At 43.8% G+C, this 25296-nt stretch overlaps 2 protein-coding genes and 1 non-coding gene across 3 annotated transcripts in view; 1 reads left to right on the forward strand and 2 right to left on the reverse strand.

The window, feature by feature from the left end:
- Nucleotides 1-25296, forward strand: part of LOC148396759 (alanine and arginine rich domain containing protein) — a 62231-nt gene that overhangs the window by 32224 nt on the left and 4711 nt on the right. The window contains exons 3-31 of the mRNA XM_088377897.1: nucleotides 13916-15693; nucleotides 15849-15963; nucleotides 16039-16212; nucleotides 16270-16376; nucleotides 16459-16596; nucleotides 16678-16838; nucleotides 16971-17007; nucleotides 17076-17148; nucleotides 17271-17322; nucleotides 17399-17559; nucleotides 18960-19146; nucleotides 19606-19667; nucleotides 19743-19800; nucleotides 19915-20013; nucleotides 20546-20631; nucleotides 20713-20776; nucleotides 20853-20897; nucleotides 20965-21183; nucleotides 21256-21357; nucleotides 21440-21507; nucleotides 21765-22394; nucleotides 22627-22781; nucleotides 22855-23004; nucleotides 23098-23128; nucleotides 23208-23349; nucleotides 23445-23658; nucleotides 23742-23925; nucleotides 24000-24146; nucleotides 24580-25042. Of these exons, the coding sequence (XP_088234023.1) occupies nucleotides 15494-15693; nucleotides 15849-15963; nucleotides 16039-16212; nucleotides 16270-16376; nucleotides 16459-16596; nucleotides 16678-16838; nucleotides 16971-17007; nucleotides 17076-17148; nucleotides 17271-17322; nucleotides 17399-17559; nucleotides 18960-19146; nucleotides 19606-19667; nucleotides 19743-19800; nucleotides 19915-20013; nucleotides 20546-20631; nucleotides 20713-20776; nucleotides 20853-20897; nucleotides 20965-21183; nucleotides 21256-21357; nucleotides 21440-21507; nucleotides 21765-22394; nucleotides 22627-22781; nucleotides 22855-23004; nucleotides 23098-23128; nucleotides 23208-23349; nucleotides 23445-23658; nucleotides 23742-23925; nucleotides 24000-24146; nucleotides 24580-25042 (4324 nt within the window). The 5' untranslated portion in view covers nucleotides 13916-15493. The remainder of the gene's footprint in view (nucleotides 1-13915; nucleotides 15694-15848; nucleotides 15964-16038; nucleotides 16213-16269; nucleotides 16377-16458; nucleotides 16597-16677; nucleotides 16839-16970; nucleotides 17008-17075; nucleotides 17149-17270; nucleotides 17323-17398; nucleotides 17560-18959; nucleotides 19147-19605; nucleotides 19668-19742; nucleotides 19801-19914; nucleotides 20014-20545; nucleotides 20632-20712; nucleotides 20777-20852; nucleotides 20898-20964; nucleotides 21184-21255; nucleotides 21358-21439; nucleotides 21508-21764; nucleotides 22395-22626; nucleotides 22782-22854; nucleotides 23005-23097; nucleotides 23129-23207; nucleotides 23350-23444; nucleotides 23659-23741; nucleotides 23926-23999; nucleotides 24147-24579; nucleotides 25043-25296) is intronic.
- trnay-gua (transfer RNA tyrosine (anticodon GUA)) lies at nucleotides 443-529 on the reverse strand. The gene is given in 2 exon segments: nucleotides 443-478; nucleotides 493-529. It is a non-coding gene; the product is annotated as a tRNA-Tyr (tRNA).
- cdkn1cb (cyclin dependent kinase inhibitor 1Cb) lies at nucleotides 9852-12180 on the reverse strand. The gene is made up of 3 exons (XM_088377906.1): nucleotides 11562-12180; nucleotides 11355-11466; nucleotides 9852-10517 (listed from the first exon to the last, which is right to left on the reverse strand). Exons 1-2 carry the CDS (start codon nucleotides 12058-12060, stop codon nucleotides 11357-11359), a joined length of 609 nt encoding a protein of 202 aa, XP_088234032.1. The 5' UTR covers nucleotides 12061-12180; the 3' UTR covers nucleotides 9852-10517; nucleotides 11355-11356.

Here is a 25296-nt window from a genome sequence, read left to right on the forward strand (position 1 = left end):
GGCTCATCTCATTTTGACCGCTTTCTGACACCAGATGATTAAGGCAGATAAGGATGGTGCGTGTGTGTCGATTGTGTCACCATGCCTCCTTTCAATTTTGGTGCTCTAATGGTCTCGATTTCTTACCAAAGTAATTTCATTTTTAAGTTCTAAGTGTTTCTTTGGCAAAGCAAGAACGCTATTCATTGTAATGTTTCATACTCTCCAGGTTGGAATGTTCAGCCCGATTTTCTTTTTTTTTTTTTTTCTTCATCCAATTCTGATTTGAATCTTTACCATTTCAGTTGTTTTGAGGAAAAAACGGCACCATGTGACCTGCTTTGGAGCCCAGTCAGACTCGCCTCTTTCACGCTAGATAAAAACTAGCGGAGCTTTGAGTCAGCAGTTCTCTAAGCGAGCCAGCACCGCACAATTTTTTACCTTTGCGTCAAACAAAAATTTTTCCTTCGAGCCGGATTTGAACCAGCGACCTAAGGATTCCAGCAGGGGCCTCTACAGTCCTCCGCTCTACCAACTGAGCTATCGAAGGCTTTGTGAAGGGGGGGGGCGCACTGATTACGGTTTTAGCTTTTTTTGGCTCAAAGTTCAACTCACCCAGTTCAGAACCCGGCATGAGCTTTCTCTTTCCCACTACAGCGTCTCAGCAGGAGCCACTCCAGTCTTTCGCTCTAGCGACTTTTTTTTATTTATTTTTATTTTTTTACAGTACGTGATGATACACTATAGTCTGAGTTCATCATTCCAAACATTAATTGTCCAGCATATCCATCCATTTTCTTTAGTACGACCTCATTTGAGTCACAGTAACAAAACAATTAACTATTAGTTAACCGGGTAATGATATTCATGAAGGGTAGTTTATGTGAAGTAAATCTCTCGTCCCCTGGCCGTGTCACGACTTCTCACAACGGTCACATGGGGGCATACTTGAACCGACAGTAAAACTCTTGTTGGCCTGATGCAAAACACACACACACATACTCACACGCACAAAGATGCACACACTTCTCCTCACTGAGGGCCACCAGCCGCGCCTCCCTTTGAAAATCCACAGTTGTGTTTCACCCTGCAAAACGGCCATATTATTTACAGACAGGTCTTCAGGAGGTGAAAAATAGAAAATTTGAAGATGTGATGGTTTACGCACTTTTGGGAAGATTTCCTACAAGAGTGTGTGTCTGCAATTGTTTTGAAACATTTGCACTTGCTGTTTTGAGAGGCGGTGTGCACACGTGTAACAATTTCTCTTGTTTATTTTTACTTCTTTTCTCGAAATGTATTTGAAAAAAATGAAATGGAAATTTGGGTCATTTGTTTACATAACCAAAATCTGACATTGGAACAGGGGTGTGTAGACTTTTGGTATTGACTATATATCTTGGTTCGGCAATGAAAAGTTCAGCAATCAAATCAAAGGTAAAGTCAATTTTTGCCTTGTGGCCATTTTCTAGTTTCAAAATCACTTTTTTATTTAATTGCAAGTTAAAAATATAGAGAATGAATGAAACGCAGATTCCTTTGCTTCACCAATCAATAAATGCTGATTCTCCAAAGCAGCCTTTTTATCCGTCGTAATTCTCATCTTTTTGTTCTAAAGCCTCACCTCGGGAACCCTTCGCCGGGGGGTGGCAAAAATATTTGGGGATACGGAGTGAGAAACGAGGAAGTGTTTAGAAGCAGATGGCAGGCTTCTCTCTCTCATCTCTTTTTGGTGACATCCACTGGGAATTGTAGAGGCCTTCGAGCATTCCTATAGAGGCCTCGGAAAGAGAAGCCAGTTCTGCAGTTGGCCGCCATCTGGGCCTGCTGAGTGCCTGGCCTGCAGCTGACAAGTGTGTTCATCTTCGCCATAGTGAAAAATTGATACCATCGGAGGTTAATTGAATCATTGTAGCGGATGTCGTACATTTACTGGCTCGGCTGTTAGACGTGTTTGTGTTGTGGGGAAGAGTTTCTGTTTGCACAACAAGCAGCGGTTTGGCAGCAGGTAAACGAAGCTTCGCAATGCCCTTTGTCACTCCCGCATGACCTTTACTTTCAAACACAACGTCAGACATTAACACACTAATATACCACAAAAGGAAATGACGTGTTTTGTATTGACTTTCTTTTAGAGGAATTTTGTTGCATTTTTATTAGTGGTTATAAGTTCCAAAAAGGCTTTGTTTTAGTTTGTTTTTTTTTTTTTAATTTAGTTAGATTTGGATTTATTTGTAGTTTTTTTAATATATTTGTCAAGGAAAAAAAGAAATACAGTACAACAATACCAAAATATGTCTAAAATGAACTTTGAAAGCTCATGTATGATATTAATTGGCAATTAATTGACTATCGTTATTGCGAGTTTGTTTTACGACTAAAATGTTTGTTTTCATCGAATGCATGAAGCTCATCTGACGCTGACTTTTCCAGTTCACCTTTGTGCGTTTTTTTTTCCTCACTTTTTTTGTCTCCCATTGTGGACAAATTTGGTGGCATTCTTGCCCAGCTGACGGCGTCTTAATGGGACATAGCATCTGTTGTGAAACAATAGGGAGGCAGCAAAGGATGATGGCAGGCTAGCATGTTGCCGTTGCCAATTTGCCCTTTTCCCATGGCTGGGGGGCTTTGTGCGCCGTCCATTGACGCTGCCAATTCCGAGGCGCGCTTGACTGCGATCTGCCTGTTGTTATTCGGCTTTGCGTGCAGCTTTTCAGCCATTGTGCGCACGTGTGTGGACAGTTTTAGAGAACCCCGCATCCCATTCACGGGGAAGCGGTCGTGCATCTGTCCTTCACTGAGTGTAATTGTTGCAGTGGTGCGCTCATGGTGCGTGCACAGTGCGCCGTGTTCCTAACGGCCAAGCCTCACCATAAAAGAATATTGTCGATCGCCAACAAAATGTGCTGTGAAAGAGCGACAGGTGTGCTCTGGGAAATTAGCCACTTTCACTTAACTTAGTGTCTTTTTTTTTCAATTCCTATAAGTATATCAAGTTTGTGCTTAAAGTTTGTCAAAATTAAGTGCTCGTAACTTAAAAAGAATAAATAAATAAATAAACTCCGCAATAAGCTCATATCTTGAAAGACAATCATTTTCCATATTTGTCGTTGCTGCTTGCAATTTCACTAATAAAGTAGATTTTGCTGCACCGGTGTACCTAATAAAGTGGCCAGGTCACACACACTCCATTTTCAACCTTTCCATGACATACAAAAGGCCAAATTATCATCAATCCCGGACAGTATGCACCACTCAGTGTTGCCAAAGAGTGTTTTGGTCCTTGCAAAGCCCACACACTGTGGGACATGGGTCACTTTGAACCCCTACGATGCCATTTGCCTGGTAGACATGTGGCCGTTTCATGTCTGTCCGGTATTGTGTCCACAGTGTGTCACGCCCGTCGGGGTACAGTGGCATTTTTGTGACCGCATTGACGGCTGAATGCGCAGTGTGGACGCCCCAAAACACACACAGACGCTTAAGTCCTCATCAAAGCTGCCCTTACCGCCTCCTCGGCCATCTATGTACAATTTTGTGTGCGTGTGTGCGCACATGCGTCTAAATGGGCCCTTTCCCGCTGTGTAATTGCGGGCTGCCCATCAGCCCATTGGCTGCGCGCTGCATGGCGACTCAAAGATGTTGCTAATCCCCCAGCATAAAGCCGCAGGTCAAGCAGCCAGCGGCGGTTGAATTCAACTCCGGGACGGCGGCCACAAATTAGGACAGGGCGACAAGACGCCCGCAGCATTCTGGGTATTGTTGCGAGCTGCCAACTGGTCTCAAAAGGCCCCCGTGAGAAGAAGCAGCCGGGGGAGAGGAGGAGATTGATGGCAGCCCGGTGACCTGTGAGCTCCCTGATAAATTCATATCAGCGAGAGACGCTTGACACTAAGGCCCCTGGTTTCGTAGACATTTGCACTCAGCTTCCTTCTCGTGCCGGGGTCAGTCTAGTTTATCGTGTTTGGGAATTTAGCAGATGGCACTGCGCCATTTTGGGCGTTTTGGCGCATCGATGACGTCTTTCACACATCCCTAGCGCACCTGACAATAAATCTTAGACCCTCTAAAAGCAGGTCTAAGTTGTGGCGCACCTGGTTGATCGGATCAAAGTGCAGGCAGACAGATTCCGCACTCTCTTTTTTTAATGAAATATTTCAAAAGGGTCGGTGGATTGGCGTGGTTTTCCTCGAGATTTTGGTGATAAGTCAACAAGGTTAAAAACAAGACGCCGGCAGCAAGGACGAAGCTGTTCAGTTTTGTGCTGTCTGATGAATGATGACCCTTTGTGGAGTATCTCATAAAGGCTGCCGCGCCGCCCCTTTTCATAAGAGCTGGCCCGCAAAAGTGAGGCGTGAATAGCGTTAGTGCAAGTCAGTGCACCCATAGCTGTGTGGCCAGGCCTGAAACGCCACCTGCGAGGCCTCCACCCCAACTTGTATCAGGCGAGATGATCGAGGGAGCCAGAAGAAGACGGGTGGAGAAGAAGGAGGCGCCGATGGATGGCTGGATGGATAGACAAGATAAAAACCCAGGCGGCGAACGCCCAACAGAAGCCTTACATCCCCGTGCGAGGCAGGAAGTGAAGGGGAACAGGTTTTCCTCCGAGGGGCTGAAAGGGCTCCGGACAAAAGGAAGAATGGAGGCGGTCAGGACTGGCACTGGGCCGGAGTAAGATCTCATTCCTCAAGTGTCATGGCGCTATCTGTCGCCACAATGGCCCCCCTGCTTTCCTGCAGAGTCCGCGTATGCTCGTCCGGTCGGGTTATGAGCTTTTGATGAGTACAGTATGCGCCGGACTCCAAAGGATCCCCAGGAGCTTGTTCGCTGGGCTGACTAACCTTGAGGCCGGATGACAATCACGTAGGTGGCATCTCAGGAGCATCAGGATTCCGGAAATAAAAGCCCAAGCCCCCGATTGATCAATATATTGATTGTAAAGTTCCTGTACAACTTTTCCCCTCATTGCTGTGAAGGCGTTCGACCATCTCACAGCTTCATTGTGGAATTCTCATCTGTGGGAATTCAAAAGCTCATTGTGTCTCCGGCACGCCATATGTTGTCGCTGGCATATCGGTGGCCATTTTGTGTATGAGGGACGTTTGGGTGGGGTGCGAGGGGGTCAACCGCACAGGAAAACAAAGAGGAATCAGAGACAGCTGGCATGTTGGATGTTGTTTAAGTGGCGGCTCACGTGTCACCATTGATGTTGTTAAAGAAGCCTTTGTCAAATTTGGTTGCAGAAAGTAAAACAGATCCTGTGTCAGTTTTTACTGAAAGCGACCACAGGTGCCATTACACTTCAGTGAACAAAAATGACAACGCTGGAAAGAAGCTGCTGTAGGCCACAACTCACACTCACAAGCTCACATGGAGACTAACCAACCAGCTCATTAGGCCACACCCCTTTACAGCACACACCAATACTACAGAACTTAATTAAAATACAAATTTATTGTTTTATTCAGTACGATGTTATTTTTCAATATTAAAATCACCCCAAAAATTAAGTTTTTTTTTCAGCTCGTAAGTTAAGGTACAACTAGTGTAATTGGACCTTGACTTTCGAGCCAGAAAAAAAACTAATTTCTTTCCTTTGTTGTCTCGGAGATTCCTCCAGCAAAGATCATGTGCCTTAACTTTGGCCGCCAAATCACCCACGTGACCTTTAAACCTTCTCAAGTGGAGAAACAGAGCATTCCATTGAGAGGACACCGCTCGCTTCACGCGCTTCTAATTGGCACAAATGTTCATCTTACTTGAAGAGTCACTCATTTGAAGCACCTCTAAACCTTCCTCTAAGTTTTCCAAAATTTTAATTCAACAAAGTCAAGTTATAACTCCAAAATATTGAGGCCAACTGGACACTTCATTAGGTACACCTTGACTATCTGGTTATATTTAGTGCATGGAGACTCTGAGAGCTGTTCCTAATATTTTGGTGATTTGGCAACAAAATTTGAAACCGCTCCTGGTATGTCGGTACAACAACAACTTTGCAACCCCAAAATAGTTTTTAAACATCCAATCATTTAAATAAATAAATAACGGCCATCTCTGTGTATGACGCTACCTTCTCGAGAGCAAAATGAATTAGACGAGGAGAAAGTGGGAGGAACTCCCTCCCTCCTCCCTTCCTCCTCCTTCCACGCCAAAGTAGAGATGCAAAAATAAAGAAGACATAAAGGAAGATATTTTGTAAAGCAGCCACAAGTTGCCTGTCATGCCGCCTCCTGCGTGGACGAAGCCGCCCGCAGGCCCCTTTTGTCCGACGCCGGCATGAATACAAAGTGGATGTAAGGGGGAGAAAAAGGAAAATCGGTATTGTCGTGGCCAGTCTGAAAATGAGGCGAAATTACGTGGAAGCTGCACGTGTGCACATTTGTTTTATTTTATTCTTAGACTACATTCAGTTTTTTATTATTATAATAATTCAACTAAAAACAAGCAATAGTTATAAAATAATGTGTATGATTAAATGCAATAAATTTTGTCATCTCAGAAGCTCAACAGCATTACACCGTCTTATAAATATTGTGCATTATTACGGGAACTTAAATAATAGAGATTCGCAATAAAATTACTGATAAAAATACAGAATATCAATATAAATGTTCTATTACTTGTTTAATCGTGTATGGTTTATCTTAATGATATAAATTGCTACTACTGTTAAAAATATAATGAAAAATAATAAAATAAATTGGACTACTACTGTTAAAAAATGATAATAATTGATAAAATAAATTGTATACAAGCGCTCAAGTTTTAAGCTTTTTTTTGTAGGGGCCCTTCTCAAAATGAGTGTTGATTTATCCAAAATAGACACACTTCTCTCATTTGTTCGAGCATTCGATCACGTGGTGCCTTGTGTGCGCATGTGTGCGTGCGTGTGTGTGTATGTGTGTGTGTGCATGTGCACGTGTCTCACCTCAGGCTCCAAATCCCAATCAAGCGAACATTTGTAGTCCGCTAAAACCTCAGTTAAATGTAACATTTCAGCTTCATGACTTTTGTAAACACACAAATTCAGCCCTTGGATTTCAAGCTTAAATTTTGAAAGAAGACCCCCCTCCTCCAAAAAAAAAAAAAAAGGATGACACTAACTAACTAGACGGATGCAAAAGTACAGACAGATTAATCTTAGCCCAACTGAAAGTGTCCAATGGTGTCTGGTCGGCACATTGAAAACAAACACCAGGCTAAATTTAGCATCCCATTCATCACGCCGGGGCTTTCCAAAAAAGAAGGTGTGGGTGTAAAAGGGGGGTCAGGGAGCTTTAACTCTGTGACAAAGCCTCATTTGCAGGTCAATGCGATGGCACACTCGCCTCTCGTCTCCGCGCAGCTCGCCTTTGTTGCCGCTCGCCTGCGCCCATGCCAGATGGTCATGGAAAATGCTAATTCGCTGGCCCCGTTTGCCTCCTTTCTGCATTTAATTGCACAGGGCCTCGCTAATTGTGTGCTGCCGTCGGGTGGAGGAGGATGTGACTCAAAGTTTTTTTGCTCGAAAATGACAGTTGTTTTTTTTTTTTTTTGCCGCATGGGTTGGATTGGCTATGCTTGCTGACTTGCAAACCTTCGTGAAGGGGAATAAACACGACAGATGGATCAGATTTTATGCTCACAATCCTGCTAGAATGGAAACCAGTTACAAGTGCATTGCTCTCTTCATTGTTGTTTAATAATATCAATTCAATATTACATCATCGTTTGACAAAAGTCTACACACCCCTGTTCAAATGCCCGGTTTTTGTATTTGCAACATAAATTAATTCCAAACAATTTCTACCAGTAGTGTAACCTGTAACCTGTACAATTTAGCTGAAAATAAATATTCAGGGAGAGGAGTACTGGAAATAAATGGCAGAAATAATGTGATTGCAAAAGTATGCACACCCTCTCAAAACTGTTCACAATCACATTAATGGGCCACAAGAACAGCGGAACTTTATTTGGAGTCAATGCCACGGATAGAAACGCTCTTGTGCTTGTGACTCCCTAAACGATCCCATCGAAGGAATGTCGCGACGCGGTAACACATCCAAACGCGAGATGTCGGCATTGCGTTCAAAGGTCGTACGGGACACGGCGAGGGTCTCATAAGCGTGATCCCCCCCCAGCGCCACATCGGCAGCTGCTTGTGTCATTATATTCCATTGAAGGCTTGTTAGTGAGGCCGAGACAAGAACTGCCATCTCCTCCCTTTGTGGCCATCAAAGTGGTCCAAATTGAGTCATAACAGCCACTTCCTGTACAGAGCCTATATTAAGACGGATGGATGGATGGATGGATGGATGGATGGATGGATGGATGGATGGATGGATGGATGGATGGATGGATGGATGGATGGATGGATGGATGGATGGATGGATGGATGGATGGCACCTTTACCATTGTGCTTTATGTGGTTGCACAGCTGAAGAGAGAAAAAGTGTAAGGTGACCCCCTTTAACCCCAAGGGGGAGGCACCCCAGCCCCCCAAATGTGTCCCGTCTCCAGCACAGAGGGGACTTCATTAAAGTAACACATGAACAGCTGTTGTCTTTAACATGTAAACTATTGAGATTTTAAAAGTCCACTCAATGACCCCCGCGGCTCCCCGCGGGCATATGGGCGTTAATTAGCTGGATATAGCCATAGATTAATTATAATATTTTTTTCGGCCATTGGTATCAATGGAGCGGGTGGACAAAGTGTCTTTTGTTCTCTGATGCGGGACATTCTGCGGCTGACTGAATGGGTCTTGGCTATGTCTACATGGATTTGCCATATGGCAACAAAAAGCAAAGAAAGAAGCCCGAGAGCGCTTTGTGTTGGAAATCAGAACAAGCCCCGGCGGCTTATGGCTGCATAGAGCCGACAAAGTCACTCTTGCCATCAAAAGTCTCCGTTTTGATCATGTCACACAGTCAAAGCCATTGGAGCAATGCTATGGATGATTACCATAATGCCACTGGGCATGCGTGGACGCAAATATGTCAATAAAGGAAGATGCCGTGTCGACTCCGAGGCCCGACGCGATCCTCTCTGGGATGCGTCAGAATTTCCCAAAAATTAAATCCCCATAAAAAACAAATGGAATTTAAAAAATCCCTTAAAGCAAATTGTCAACATTGTTAACTATCCCGGCAATGTTTTAATTACCATTCTTAACTGTCATACAAAAAAAAAGATACAATTTACAAACAATAAACATTTTGTCATATTTAAAAAGATGTTCATCTTTTGCATAGTAAGAAATAGTTACTATTTGACATAATGCTACGTACATCCCATTTATGTTATAGTTTGGATGCAAAAGTGACCACAATTAAATCAGTGGGTCGAAAAGCGGCCACGGTTATCCAAAAAAAACGATCAATTTTATCACTCTCGGTGCTGATTGATGCGTCACGCACTCGCTGCGCATTTGGCTTCTTTCATTTTAGTGTAAACTTACAAGTATGACCTGTTGAATGCTACGTGTCAATAGAAGAGGCCGAATACAAAGACTTGAGGTTTTTTCTCTTTCCAGCTCTGGCAGGTGGCCTCCACGCCCGGTGTATCCACAGCGGAGTAAACAGCGTGTGTGTGCGTGCGTGTGTGCGAGTGGGTCTTTTGGGGGCTTGTTGAGTGCGGCTGCATGTGGGGGAGTCTCGATTGCGGACAATGCGGGGATCCTAAGGCAGCTGCTGCTTCTATAGAGGGCCAAAGGGCCTTTAAATCCCAGCCTATATCCCACAGCTGCCATGCTGCCCAAGTCTCAATACAACCCCCCCTTAAAAAAAAAAAAAAAAAAACACCCACCCCCACTCTCACAAGGTATATCAAGGCTGCACCTGAGCCCCTTGTTGATGTTTAGTAGTCCAGAAAAGAAAGAAAATACAAAATTTGACTTAAAAAAAACATTTTATTCTCATCTTTTTTTTTTTGCTCATGAGGGAACTTGCATGGAGAACAAACATTTTTTTTTTAAATGGCTCAGACAAAGACGACTAGTGTACGCTACAAACTACATGATTGCAAATACACCACCAATACAAAAATAAGGAACTAAAATAAACATAGGCCATATGGCTGAATCAAGAATTCACTTAACACGTACAAAAGAAACATAAATAAATTATAAATTAAAATAGACTTAAAAATATACATTTACTGGAGAAAATAAAACCCAACGACACATTAACCATTAATAGGCGGTTGTTTCTATAAAGCTGTACACTTTTGGCCAGTGTAGACAATTTAAAGTCTTTTTTTTTTTTCTTAAGGATTGCACAGATGTTAAAACACTGTTAACACTGTCGAGTGGCAGCAACAATGAATGCTACATTTGTACTGGATAGAAAAAAAAAAAAAATCACGCTCCATCGTCCCCACCCCGAAAGCCCGACCGGTTCAGTCCTGAAAGGTCGGCAATGGGTGTCCGGCCAGCGCTGATCCACGGGACCGGGGGGGAGCCGGCGATAGTCCATTCTTCCCCTCCTCCTTTTTTTCTTCTTTCCTTCCTCCATCAAACATGCCCACACAAGCAGTAGTAGTGCAAAAAAATCCACCTGAGGAGAAAAAAAAAATTAAAAATTGAGTTTTCCTTGTAGAACAAAATGGAGAAAAACAATAAGCAATAGACACGAGCGCCTTCCTCGCCAGGATGCAAGATCAGCAAAGGGGTGGTACTCTTTTTTTCCCGCCACAGCGTGTGACGTCGTTCCCCTCCCCCACTCCGCCCTACTATTGCTCCCCCCCTTACCTCCTTTTCACAATCACCCCTCCCCCAGCCACTTCGTTTTTTTTTTGACGTGTTAAATCCTTTCAAAATAAGGTGAGCAAAACAAAATATAACGGAATAGCCTCAACAAATAACAGTAACATTTCCCGTAACAGTAAATGTTTAAATAACAGGATGGAATCAACCTGATTATGCTCAAATACAGCAACATTGAAAAGCCTTAACGACTCTTATAAATAACAATCATTTATAAAATACAAGAAACTGATTGCCGCTTTAAAATGTGTTGTTTAAAATGTTTACATTTATTAAATAGAAATGGTTCCCCAGATTAACCAGGCAAAGATCAAATTAAAAAGACCAATCATGACTCATAATATAGTAAACATCATGAAATATGGATTTATATCAAGTAAAGAGCGACGATCTTCAAAATAAAGCCAAAATAGCTCCAATTAAATATCCCAAACATGTTTTTTTAACAACTAAAATGGCTGAATGAAATCATCACAACACAATCCAGCCTGGTAAACTATCTTTGTAACTGAACCTTGAAGAAGAAAAAGACCACGCGCAAAAAGTTTTACGTGGGCTATAATAATAAAGACACATCTAATTGAATTCAAGTACTTAATAGGCATTGCAATGATTTGTAAAAATGTACCTTCAGCGGATCCTCTTCCTGGGGGTTTGCTCCATGGGAATGGGAGACTTGGCGTGATGGCTCATCTCCACACACTTTCTCTCCGCGGCCCTTCTTCGCTTCACGAAGAAATCTAAACGCAACAAGGCAGAAAATTGGCGTTGACGCTCTTTTGCACGGAATCTTCCATCGTGGCATTCAGCGTGGATGCTGGGCGACTCAACCTACCTGTGATGTGCGTGTTGTTATCCGCGGGGGCCGTCGGCCTCTTCCGTCCGCCACAAGGGGCCATTCTGTGGGCCAGCCTCCGGGAGTTGAGCTTGTCCGCGCGGTTCTCCTGGTTGAGCTCCACCGACGCGCCGTCGCTACCCTCGGGCGCGGCCAGACGTTCCAATGCGTCCGGGTGCAGCTTGACGGGCGTAGCGGGCACGTCGAGCTGCACTGACGAGCTTTGATAGAACGCCGGGGCGCTATCCGAAGAGACCTCCACCCACTCGTAGTCTCCATCCAGTGGGGTGTTGGCCTCAAAATTAAAGTTCCACCGCTGCCGGTCGCGCTCGGAAATCTCCCGCAGTTTGACGCTCATCTCCCGGCTTAGCTCGTCGTGGTCCACCGGTCCGAAGAGGTTCCGACATACGCCGGTGCGCTTGTGGAAGGGGAAGGTCCTCCTGGCCACCAGCCTCTCCATGGCGATGCTCGATAACTGGGCGTGAGACATGTCCCCCATAGGACAGGGGAAAAAAACGGACTGATTTGGGAAAAAACAACAACAACAAAGTAATGAGTGCGTCTTCCTCGTGTGCGTGTCCCACGCTGCGCAGTTACGTTTAAATGTACCGTACTAGTAAAAGTCAGAGTATATAACCTCCAGTCAAGCCGTCAGTCAGCAGACACCTCGGACGACTTCGTGATTGGCTGCGACAAGTCCAACCCCCACTCCCTCCAAAACACACACACGCGCGCACACACACACGTACGCACAACCCCCACTCCAAGTTGGCCGCGTCTTTACGCGCTGCTTCCACGCAGTGTTTCACAATCTTCACCGAACCGAGGCACACCATTGACTTAAAAAAAAAAAAAAAAATCGCATAAGTCACAGAAAGCGAACACATTGGTTGTTAGTGGAAGCGCGTTAAAATGTTTTACTTGTCACTAGTTACTGGCACAACTATAGTTCACCAAATATATGTTATTAGGTTAGTAAATTCCGGGAATTTGCAGCTTGGAAACTTTCCATGGAAATTGACAGGAATAAACCAGAAATAGAACGCTGTAGGTCGGAACTTAAATGAAGCTCGTGGTGACAACACATTTTAGCATAATCCTAACAAAAATAACCAAAAGACATTTTTACAGTCAATAATTCTCTTTGGGACCAATTAGTAAGTGAAATTGGATCCGAGACACGATAGATGGGTTAACAAAGCTGCTCTCACTATACATATTATAAAAATAGACACTTGTACATGCGTTTAAAAAAATAGTACAGATCAAATTTATTTAACTACTGGCACTGTAACCAAGATTTTTTTGTGCTTTATTACTTTACACCACTGCTGACAGAGTGCCACAACTTCATTTTCTTTATTTTCTAGTTACGATTTACTCTTACAGAACCCCCTGGCTTCATCACTCATGCAACGCCAGACCTCCATTTTTTTTGGTCTTTTTGTTTTTTTTCTTTACGCACACGAAGCAACGTAATCAACATAATGCATACAATAGTGCGCAGTTCTGTTTTTACTGCGGCTTCTCGTCACACCCTCCACCTGCTTTGAAATAATTTGTTGTAGAAACTTAAAAAAGCAGTAATACAGTCGTACAGTTGCATAGAAAACACACAAAATGTAACAAATGTTAGTGGGAATAAATGCGTGGGATTTAATTACAAATTGAATGAATTCAATCACTAGTTAATGCTTCTTAATTTGAATCAAACGCTGAGTTTCATAAAGCTTCCTCTGATAGATGCGGTTTCTCCATTGTGCTGACTTCAGGTGCTTACGTGTTCGGAAAAATAAAAAGTGACGGCCAACGCCTTTGTGTTAGACAGTGGACGCACAGCGTCCCCTAGAGGTTAAAAAATAAGAGCTCCTTCAGAATGATAGAAACTGTACTTTGATAGATTTAATGCAGCACATGTATAAATGTCATGCTTTGCATTTGGTGTGCTGACAGCTCTCAAAATTGAACTCGTGTAAGATGCAATGATGTTATTTTAAAATTATAAAAAAATATATATGGTATGCTGAAACAATCAAACTAAAGATTTTCATTGTTTCACAAGGAATTTACTGAGATTAACAATAACTAAACCCTCTCCGAATTGATATGTATTTTTAAAATGATTTATTTGACAAGTTCAAAGCAATGTCATCTAAACAAACGTTTAGCTGTCGCACTGCAACGTTGACGGTTATCGCATGTGTGGTGCCATAGCGACACCTAGTGGCGAAATGCGAATAAGAGAAATAAAATTTCATTTTAACTCCATATTCCTCCAACCACCAGTATATTTTTCTTCTCATCTGTTATTGGAACACAATTAAGTTACTTTTGCATCTCTCTTTTTCTTCCAGTTGTGTGTTTTGTGCTGTTACTTGAATGGCACTTCCACAACAGGACCCCCATCCCCCTCCCACATGCACATATCCACAACTGACCTGAAAGCGAGTGTACCTTTTTGTGTCAAAAGGCTGCGGGCAACACCACAAAGACTTTTGGCAGCAGGTTGGATGGTCATCTGATCCCTGTAAAACTGCAGGCGGGCTTTCAAGTGAGTCACACCCAGCTAAAGCGCTTTCCTCAAAGAGTTAGCTTCTGTTTCCTCACTTAATGACCCACTCTACCAAATTATATACGAGTGGCTCTGTAAGTATAGATCTTTGCACAATGAGCTCTAGATCCTTGTAGGTAGGATACAAGGACAGGGGGGGAAGGAAGTAGAGCAGATTTACATTCTGAAGATGATTTTAAATATATTGCTTGTTATATTTTTCATATTCAAATTAATATAAGCGCTTGCCATAACAAAGTAAAACCAAATAGCATGTATTTTCTTTATTATCATAGCATTTTACCATACCATTAAGCAATACATTAAAAAACATTTGATTTTATTAAACCTCTAAATATATACATATGCACACACATATTTATTTGCATGTACTGTAATAGTGTTTCTTTGTTGTCTTTTCTAGTTTCTTTGGTCTAATGGGATTTGGGCTCTGTGCAGTAGACCAGGCAGGGTGACAATAAATCAAAGGGCGTAGTCATTGTTTTGAGACAATGGGTGTTAAATGTGTTTCCTTTTCACTAATTCGCCAAAGTTGATGTTTGGGGAAGCTAATTGTTTTATAATGCGTGCAGTACAACATGACAAGCAGACAGGTCCCAGACAGCCCCCCCCCCAAGGCCTTGGGCTATCTTGCCATTCATTTATTCTTTAATTACAAAGCCTCACTGCAGTTTATGATCTAGCACAGCCATTATGGCTCTTAGGACTCAGATAATGTGGCCTTGGGCAGAGGATATCACACATAGAGCTGATTACACTTCATTCACCAGGATGACAGCAGACCTGAGCATTTTACAGCCCCCTGGTCACTTCCTCAACTTTATTTATAGAGCACATAATCAAAGTTGCACACAAAGTGTTGTAGTAAAAACCAGACATATAAAAACAGACATCTATTGTATGATATGGAGTGTTCAGAGTGCCAAAACGAAATGACCGAATGAATAAATAAATAGTTGAAACTTCTCGTTTCATTTACTGAATTGTTTCGTCCCGGAACTGAGAGCGGCGCTGTTTACCAAAATTCTAGATAACAGCTCTCAATAAGACTCGCAGAATAAGAAATCGGGCTTTTTTGCGCATGCGCATAAACGTCTCCCAGCACCAAGGCGCCGCTTGTGGCGGTCTCCTTGGCGCTATTGGAGCTTTCCGTTCAAATAAAAACAATGACGACGCTCCGTGAGCGGCAAAGTGGCTGAAAATGACTTGAAAATGAATAGTCGCGTCCAGTTATGTTGTTCTCCAACGACATTTTCCGAGGTTAATCCGCTTTGGACGTCTTATTTGTCCGGTCATGAGTGGCGTCAGTACTCCGATTTAATTTAAGTCGCAGACGGACAGTGGCGGTGAAGCCTTAAGCATGAAGAAATTATTCAGCTTCTCCAAGAAGAAACAGTCCCCGTCCCGCGCGGCTGACAGGGGGAACGCGCTGTGTGTTGGCTACGAGGTGAAAGAAAAGGACCTGGGCAAGTTTCACAAGGCTGCCTGGCGGGGAGATGTGGCCAAACTGGAGCATCTCGTCAAGAGCAATGACGTCAACCAGGTTGACAAACACAACAGGTCAGTGAGGGCGACTGGTTCCTCTTCCTCAGAATATCCTTGGGAATTTGAGCAAATTCTTGAAGAAAGTTCTCCATGGTGCTCCTTAAGCATCAGCACTAATAGACATTTCAAGTAAATCCCTTTCATGAATTTTCTTCTCTTTTGACTTACAGAACAGCGCTCCACCTAGCTTGTGCCTGTGGAAATGCTGAGGTGGTGAGATTTCTGGTGGCAAAAAAAGCCAAACTCAATTTATGTGACAATCAAAATAAGTCCGCCTTAATAAAGGTAAGCCCGGAGACACGTTTTGATGCATATCAGTGATTTTCATCATCATGACTATTCTCCCTCATTTTTTATCAGGCAGTACAAGGCCAGCATGATGTATGTGCTACTATTCTGTTGGAAAACCACGCTGATCCCAACCTGGTGGACACGGAGGGAAACACAGCTTTACATTTTGCTTCAAGCATCCCATCGACCACCACTGTTGACACCCTCGTGGATCATGACGCAGACATCAACGCCCAGAATAAGGTAATGAAGGTGATGAAGACTACAGAATTGGATTTTACAATGTCGTCTCATGTTTAGGAGGGCATTTCACCCTTGACTGTGGCAGTCCAAGAGGACCACATAGAAGTAGCTGAGATTCTCCTGAAAAAACGTGCTGATGTCAATATTTTGGACAGAGATGGAAGGTCAGTGCCACTGCCAAAAAAAAGCCCCACTCGGAGCGTACGTATTTAATGCAGCTTTCTTTCTCATCAAACAAACCCGCAGGTCACCATTAATGATAGCTGCCGGCAACGGACATATCAGCATGCTGCGAATGCTCTTGCAATTTCACGCTGATATTTCTCTGAAGGATAACAAAGGACACTCGGCTGAGGATTACGCCGCGATCGAAGGCCATCATCCGTAAGTCAAGAACTGACTGAACCTGAAGCGTTGTAAACATCACAGGTTGGAGTCAATGTTGTGGTCTTGACTCTCTTCCAGCTGCGCCATTCTCATCACTGAGTGCAGTACTCAAAGGAACCGGGCAGCCTCGCTGTCTCATCCAGGTCCGAGTAAAAAGAAGTCCAAATCCGAGTTGGGTAACGCATCCCCAGCCCTGGAAACGGGCTTCTCCGTGGGAGGACCTGCTATTGACAAAGATGGTGAGCTTCAAATATTTAGCGTGCCGTTATCGGGGTGTGTCAGTCAAAGGTCAAATGGCTCTGCTGTGAGTGTGCGTATTTGCAAAATTCCGTCTTGAATCAAGAGTTTTATGTTCCCCTGCATTGTTTCAGATTTTGAAGATAATTCCCAAGCAGAGTCACTAAGCCAGTAAGCTTCTTCATTTCACCGCCTAAAATCTTTCCGTCCAGCTTCCAAGTCTGATTTTATGATTTTAGGTTGTCGAAAAAAGGCGGCACTGATGAATGGGTTTCATCTGAGGACGACTGTGAGTCACTTATAGTTGAAAAGGTTTGTTGAGTCAGCATAAATTCTTTTCTGGAATTAACACTAATAAGTTCTGTTTTCATCCGTGTTTGTTGTATACTTTTTAAAGCCGCCGCCCTCCCTTTTTCTTTCTCTTTTCCTTTCAGACGCCACCAAAAATGAACCTTAGAAAAATGCTTGAATCGAAAAGAGGAAAAGGTACTTGGCAGCTCATTTTCTCTGAATTTTTTTTTTTTTTTGGTCGTGGTGGTAATTGTATTCATAACATTCGTAGCCTTTGCAGTGCTTGACAAATCCATGAGTGCGTCCGACTCTGACAGTGACAATAGCGCCGCGAGAGTTGTGCCCAATAAACCCCCAGTAGAACCCTCACCCGTTCCTTTCCGTCCCAAAGCCTCCCAGATGACCTCTACCCCTCTCCTAAACTACTCGCAGGTAACATGTTTTCTGTTGATTCTTGTGTCACTTTCCTTTGATGCCGTTCCTCTCCTTTTTTGTCCCCCCTCCCCTCCTCTAAACTTTTAAACAAGCCGAGGGCAAACGTGGTGAGATAGAGCAGCTGTCGGGAAATCAGTCAAGTTCAGAATCTGAAGACCCGAGCTCGGAAGGTGATGGCTCTGAGGAAGAGGAGGATGATGAGGAGGATGATGAGGAGGATGAAGAGGAGGATGAAGAGGAGGAAAGTGAAGAGATAGAAGAAGAAGAGGAGGAGGAGGAGAGTGAGGATGACTCTTGTTTGGCCTCTGGTCAGTCTAACACTTCATCTTCAGAAGACGCACCAAAGCCGCCCTCCCTTCTCCAAACTGAGCTCGATGATGGAAAAGCTCCAAACAAACACAGCTCTGATGGTGCGCCTGTAAAGAATTCCTCACAAGCACCTGGAACATCACCTTCTCATAGGCTGCAGTCGTTGGACGCCGACCAGGATTTGGTGGTGTCGGCCGTCAGAGTGGAGTCCAAATATTCCGACGAGGATGACGAATTGATGTTGGTGGAAGAGCCGGAAAAGGAGCAGGTTGATGATGATGATCAAACGAGCCAAAGAAATATGCTGGCCAAAGGCACAATTGGACGCACTGAAAAACGTAGATCATCGTGGGGTTCCTCCTTAGAGGAAACGGACAACCATGGCTGCCAGGATAAAGATGACATCACCAGCAGGACTTCCTGTCCAAAAATGAGGCAGGATCAACAAATAGCCGTTGACGAAACACCTTCGCCAAAATCTCCTCGGTCCAAGAAAAGAGCGTCACCAGCCGAATCTGATTGGGACTCTCCATCAGAAGAAGACGGGGCACCACATGCTAGAAGAAACCCAAAAGTGACAGCAGAGGAGCAGTTAGTTGAAGAAGCTTCTCCGGCATCCAAGCAAAACGAACACGCCGCACGAAACCGAGACCAACCAGACAACCAACCGGCTGATGATCAACCCGAGCTGTCAGAAAACAAGAAGGATCGTGTGGCTCTCCAGAATCCGCAATTGAGTTTGCCACATGATGAGATGTTAGAAGAAGACAATTGCAAAGTGAACAAAGAGAAGATGTTCGCTATTCCATCCGGCAGAGTCAGTGGCGGCCACTCGGACGGCAGCGCGCTTTCGGAACCGTTGCCGCAAACCGACATTGATGATGTTGATTTGGATTCAGCCGATGAGGTAGGGAGCTTCTGAGGACACGGTCAAGGTGTCACCGTGTTGGAGTAGGTAATCAATAGCGTAGATTGTTCCTTGCATTTTTTGAATTGTTGTTTCTGAAGGTGCGCCTCTGGCCCCGCCTATTTCCTCATAGTTCATTCCCGTAGGTGCAAATATCTCATGAGCTAATATTTTTATACAGAACAAGGAAGATGAAAATGATGCGAGTCACGAAGACCCAGCCGATGATGATGATGACGATGGGGAGGAAGAGGAGGAAGGAGAAGAAGAGGAGGAGGAGGACATGTCAGATGATCAAGATGAAGGCAACCGAGTCCTGCCGGATGCTACGAAAAGTGTTGCTGAGGCTTCCAAAGATGCAAAAAGCGGTAAGAACAAGTCAAGGTGTTCCTTATTCCAGCCTCTCACACCAAGTTGGAGTCTTCAATGAACCTAACATTCAAAAAAAAAAGTTTACAGCAAGGGAGAGTTGAAGATGCTCTCATCAGAGGCACAGCACAGACTTGGAAGGCTTGGAAGCAAAGCTAGACAGGCGAGATTGAGATGCTAGAGGAAATGTCCAGAGAACGATGCTGGAAATGGAGTTGCCAGGTAGGAGCCAAAGGGAAAGATCACAAATGAGATGTATGGATGAGGGAGGACCTGCAGATAGCTGCTTAGAGGACAGCTGGGTTAAACATGAACGTGAAAGAAAGCCAATGCTGCTAATCTGGATTTATTAACATTCGACAAATATGGTATAAGTGAATAAATTAAAAGACTCACCTACGATAACTGTTGTTTTATTTATTGCCCTTTAATGAATGCACTTATTTTGAAAATCTCAGGTGATCATTCCGAGTCGGGACTGGAGAAGGAAGAGGAAGAGCAGGAGTCCTGGGATTCTGAGGTATAGTCCGTTGAATACGCACGTTAGAATAAATGTCACTTCAACTTTTTGGTTTTATGACTTGTGAACGACCAGAATGAAGATAAACAAAGCGCACAAGCACAGAATACGGCTCCAGAGACGGTGGAAGACGGTAAGGTGTATTTTTATTTGTCATCATTCGGTGTTGTAGATGCAGATTTTCCAAATTGAGTTCAGTGCTGTGTGGTCAAAACAACCTGTTGCATTTTTTTTTTTTTATTTATAGACTTGTTATTTAGTCCCTCATTTTTAAGAGGGGCAGGAGGCGGGTGGATGCCCGAGCCTTGGTGGAGTAGAGGCAGGCAAAGAGGCAGCCTGGGAGTGGGTAGGAAACGGGAATGCTCACCCGACCGACTTCCTTTTGGGCCGCTGCATGTTATTTGTGCACCCATCATATATGCACTGAATGTATGCATGCACGGTTCATAAAAGGCATTCTCGTTTTTCAAATCGTCCATCGTCCAAAGCACGACAGCATTTCATAGTTTGCCAAAATGGGAAAATAAAGTGCCGAGTTGTCAAGTGTTCAATTGTTGAAAAGAACCTGTGATGCTGAGTTTTTGACCAATCTGCAATTGGAATCATTCTGAATGTTTTGCTTTCCCAACTAAATATTTTCATTAACTCTGAGCTCATTTGCATGAAACTTTTTTACATCAGTGTCAACAAGTCATCCACCATTTTGAATATTTTGTCTTTTTACTGCAATTCACGGCTGACCGCTCAAATGTTCTCACTCAACTGTTTTTGCTTTTAAAAACTAACGTCATTTTTGGCTATAAGCTAGTTGGACGAGAGCAAGTTTGTTTGGGCTAAATGCACAAATTAAAATATGAAATGTCTTTCTGACTCGCCAGGCCTTGGTGCTGTTGCTTCCATTGGCGAGAATAAAGACAGCGTGCAAGACCGAGATGTTCAGAAAGAGGATCCTACGCTAAAAGATGTAAGCTCATCACTAGAATATTATTTTTAAATATATATGTATAATTATTTCTTATTTTTATTCTGTTTTTCACCCCACTAGAATGAGCAAACGAAATGGGGACTGCTTTTGAGCAAGTGTGAAGGAAAAAGCAAAGACAAATCAGGTCAGTAAGTCGAAAGAGCCCAGACAATATTTTTGAATGACTCGACGTACATTTTCTTTCTTTGCTTCTTTCGCAGACTTGATGGAGGAACTCGGTTTGGGAGATTTTGACTATGCTGAAGGTCAGAATGAATTTTTATGAACACGCTGCCCTCAAAAGATTTAACATCATTTTTTTTTTTTAAATAGATGCGTCGGACTGGGATACATCGAGCAACGTCAGTAAAAAAAGCCTGCCCGACGGCACTTCTCCCGCACCCGAGGAATCCCCACAATCCTCCAGTAAGGAGAAGGAGTCTCCAAAAGCTCCAGTCGCTACCCCGAGGAGGATCGAGGCGGACGAGAACCAGGTCCCGGATCGTCCTCATCCTCAGCCTCGTTCCAAGACGGTGCCTCAAAAGAGTGACAGTAAGCGCTTTGCACTTTTCATTTTGACTTGCCATTCAAATGAACTTCACATCATGATTTCTATTTCTTTAGCACGTTTTCCTTCAGAATTGGATCACGACCAAGACCAATCAACCCCATCGTGCGTTGAGGCCGATGATGACAATCGGCAGCGACAGGAACCGGTCAGCCAAGGTGCAAAGTCCCACCAAGCATTTTTTTCATCGTGCCATTTCTGCGCACGAGTTTTCTGTGTAACGATTCTCCTCGTCCGTAGGCCGCCCCGAAGTCCAAACAATGGCAGAAGACCCAAAAAGTCATCTGCAACACGACAAGAAGCAAGAGGTCAGAAATAACAAGCTGATGACACGTGACGATTACATTTGAAATTGGCTTTCTACTCCAACTCGTGCAAATGTGTCATTATGATGACGATATATAAAAAAAATGTAGATTTATTGGTTTCCCCTTTGGAGTTAGAACAGCTTCCATTCCATTCCAGGAATAATATTGTGAAAATGTAGTTCCTTGTTTGAAGAGATCATTTTGAAACCCCCCCCCCCCCTCCTTTTTTTCCCCTTTGCCCCCCGCTGCCATCCAAGGAAAAAGATGATGCATTGGAGTCAGGTGACCTCACCTCACACAAGTTTGGCCTGATCGGCTTGGTTGAGAATGTGGCCAGAGCCCAACAAAGTCCTGATGATGATGATGAGGAAGGTGGTGGTGGTCCGCCACTGGCCCCATCTGAGAAGCTGTGGGAAGAAGTCGAGAAAAAAGACGCTAAATCCACCTTAGCATGTGAAGAGCAATTGAAAGCAGACATTTCCACTGATGACAAGCAGGTGAAGTTCTCGTCTGCTGACGAACAATTAAGCGATGAAGAGGAAGGAGAAGCCATTTTGCGCCCCGCCGCTCCAGCACGGAAGCTGCTCCCGCTTTCTGGCCCGGAAAAACAAGAGTCTGCTTCAGAAGACTCGCCGGCGGATTCTGCCGACTCATCCCTGAAGGAGAAGATACCAGACCGCCGCTTACCCGCTGCTGAGGGAGTCATGGATGAAGAAGCAAAAGAACCACTCCACAGGAGGGTAGACCCCCACAATAACCCCGAGCTTCATCACAAACATCAACCAGAAGAACCTGAGAAGAACAGACATTCTACTTCTTATCCTTTGGTTACCCATGAGGACTTTGAAGAGGACGTGGAGAACTTGAACTTGGAAGTCCAGAAAGAGGTAGAAGATGGACCGCCTGGCTCCTTTAGTCCTTTCAACGTTTGCTCTCGTTTTTCGTTAATGTCTCGTTTCTAGCAGTAGACTTTTGCTTCCTGTGTGGACTTTGCATGTGTTGCAGTCATTTATTTCGTAAAGGAAATGTTTTCACTCCTTGGTTAGGTTTTAGGTTTGCGAAGAGACTATATGAAGAATGACCTTGTACGTCTTTTTCTCTTTGCTGTGGTCTTTTCAGGTCATCGAGGAGACCCCCAAGGCCGCGAATCACAACGTTCTCACTAGCTCAGGTGGAAGCGCATTCGAGGGCTTGGCCGTCGAGAAACCTGAGAGTGGCTCAGCGAGTCAAGCTGAAGACTGCCAACAAACACAGAAGCTTCCACCCTCTGACAGGTATTGCACTTTTTTTCTTTTTTCTTTAATCCTGGCTTTCAAAATCTTTTCTATGCCAAACCCACAATTTCAGTCGCAAACCCGAAAAAGTTTTCGGAGATCAGACCTCGCTGCCGGCGGGAGGCAGCAAGGCCCACGAATCCAGTACCCGTCAAATCGACAACAGAGAGCTCTCATTGTTTGACGACAGCACTTTAAGTGACGCGTCGGACCATGAAAGAAGGTATTTTTTGAACAGTCCACTCGTTGTTTTTTTTCCAATTCATCCTTAAGTTTTCACAATTATGTTTTTTCTTTCTTTCTCTATTGGCTACAGGCATAAAACTGGAGAACAAAGGCAAAAACAGGTAACGTCATTATATTGCCCTTTTTTTTCCATCACATTTCAATTGCGTACATCTGTAGATTTAATTTTCATCCAATCAGCAATCAGAAGACATCGAGATGTCTGAAGATATTGATGAGTTCAATTCGTCATCTGACGTGACCACGGATGATTCAGACTTTCGCCCTTCCGGCCATCGCCCTAGCTCCCTCTTCATTCAGAACCTGGATTCATTTGTGACGGGTACATTTGATTAATTTAAAAAATAAAAAAAATAAAAGACCTCCATATACAGAAAGAATCAAATCAAAATATTATGGCTATATTTGTATACACAGACTCTCGGAGCATGGTAAAGCTGCAAAACATTTTCCACAAATACGAACGCTCCATTCAAAAGGCCAAAAGCCGTCACAGCTTCTTCGCCGACAAAGTGAGCCTCTTGGAAACAGAGAAGGCGCAGCTGAGGAGCGCTCTGGATGAGGTGAAAGACGTCAAATCAGCCTTGGAGCGCAACCAGCTGGACTTGCAAACGGAAGTCACCAACCTCAAGTAAAAACTTCCGGACTGTATTATCCTTTCATCAACAGTTTTTTTTTGTTTTGTTTTTTCACATATTTTGTCTCGCGGCGCAGATTCCAGCTGAAACAGGAGCAAGAAAAGGGACGTAACGCCACCATGATGTACAACACCACCGGCGATAAGCTGAGGAGGACGGAAGAGCAGCGACAGGCTGAGCTTCAGGAGAGACAGAAAGTGGAGCTGACGCTCAGGAACTTGGAGCTGGAGATGCGAATACTAGTCAACAAGAAGAAGCAGGTACAAACGCATGATCTGATGAGATGCCGAGTCGGTGTGTCCTGTCACTGTTGGTAACTTTTTTATGTCTCCAGCTGGAGGAGGACAACAGTCAGACCCAAACGCTTTTGGCTCAGGAGCGCAGCGCACGCACGGTGCTGGAGAATCTGCTCGGCAGTCATGTGCGCAAGCAGCAAGAGGTAGAGGAGGAGAACAAAAGAAACATAAGCAAAAGTCACCAGGTAATTCCCGTTGATTGAACCCTGAGCAACTGTGATGTCATTTTGAGTCGACAGCAAGTGGCAAAATGGCCGCCCCCTCAGATGGATTATCATTATTATGATGATTAGCAGTAGTATTTTTATCTTACTTATCTTATTTGATTTATAAATATGCTTAAATAATATATATTTTCTCATTTTAAACTGATTTATTTAGTATGTAACCTGATTTGTTATTTGATTCATTTCTTTTGTTAGCAAATTAATCCAAAATCTGACACTATACATGAAAATTTATTCTAAGGCCTCATAATCGTAAGTCACTTGACAGCCTATAAATGTCAGATGTATAATTTTTTTCCTCGTGTGGTTGAAAAGTATATCTTGAAGTTCAGGTAAATCTGTGGGATTCACGTTGTAAATCTTTGCATTTGTACATTTTAAACACCCATAGGCTTTGTCACAACTCACGGAGGCCAGCGACAGGGAGCGGGAACTACTCCAGCAGATTTCCATCTGTCACGAGCAGCTGAGCACCCTCAGAAGAGACCTTGAGAATTCCCAAGCCAACAGCAGCATCAGGCAAAGAGACCTCCAGGAGGAGAATAAAGCCCTCAAGGAGCAACTGGAAGAGGCCCGGCAAGCTCTCAAATCCAACACAGACACCCTCAACCAAACCGTCCTGGACTTCAACAACCAGACGGCCACCGTCAAGTCGGAGTTGACCGTCACCGCCGGGCGTCTGGAGAATGAGCGTCAGACCCGAGAGACCCTGGCGGCAGAGTTGGAGTCGGTCCGCGCCCGTCTGACGGCGGCGCTGCAGGAAGCCGAGCGCTGCATGGCGGCTCGCTCAGACGCGGAGAAAGCTCTGCTCCACGAGAAGGAGGAACATCGTCGTCTTCGAGACAGACTCTCAAGTGAGTTTGTGTGCTATGATGACAAAAAAAAAAAAAGCACTTAGAAGCTCAGGCTCGTTCTTTATAGGGGAGTCAAATGAAATTAAAAAGAGCATTAATGATAAGAATTATTTCTCAAGGGATTGTGGATGACAGAAAATACGTAAATATGTTTTGCACAGTTTTTTTATTTTATGAAATATTTTTATATATTTTATAATATATTATATATTATATGAAAAATTATAGAACGCCATATTATAGAAAAATGGAAT

Source organism: Syngnathus floridae, chromosome 6, assembly GCF_059516105.1.
Source record: "Syngnathus floridae isolate MCC-2025c chromosome 6, RoL_Sflo_1.0, whole genome shotgun sequence".
Classification (NCBI taxonomy): domain Eukaryota; kingdom Metazoa; phylum Chordata; class Actinopteri; order Syngnathiformes; family Syngnathidae; genus Syngnathus; species Syngnathus floridae.

What these genes read in the sequence shown, in the direction of transcription:
- cdkn1cb (XM_088377906.1), bottom strand. Translation starts at nt 12,060, where the DNA reads ATGGGGGACATGTCTCACGCCCAGTTATCGAGCATCGCCATGGAGAGG. An exon ending in TAACAACACGCACATCACAG is followed by an intron (nt 11,467 to 11,561) that starts GTAGGTTGAGTC and finishes TGTTGCGTTTAG; the next exon opens with ATTTCTTCGTGAAGCGAAGA.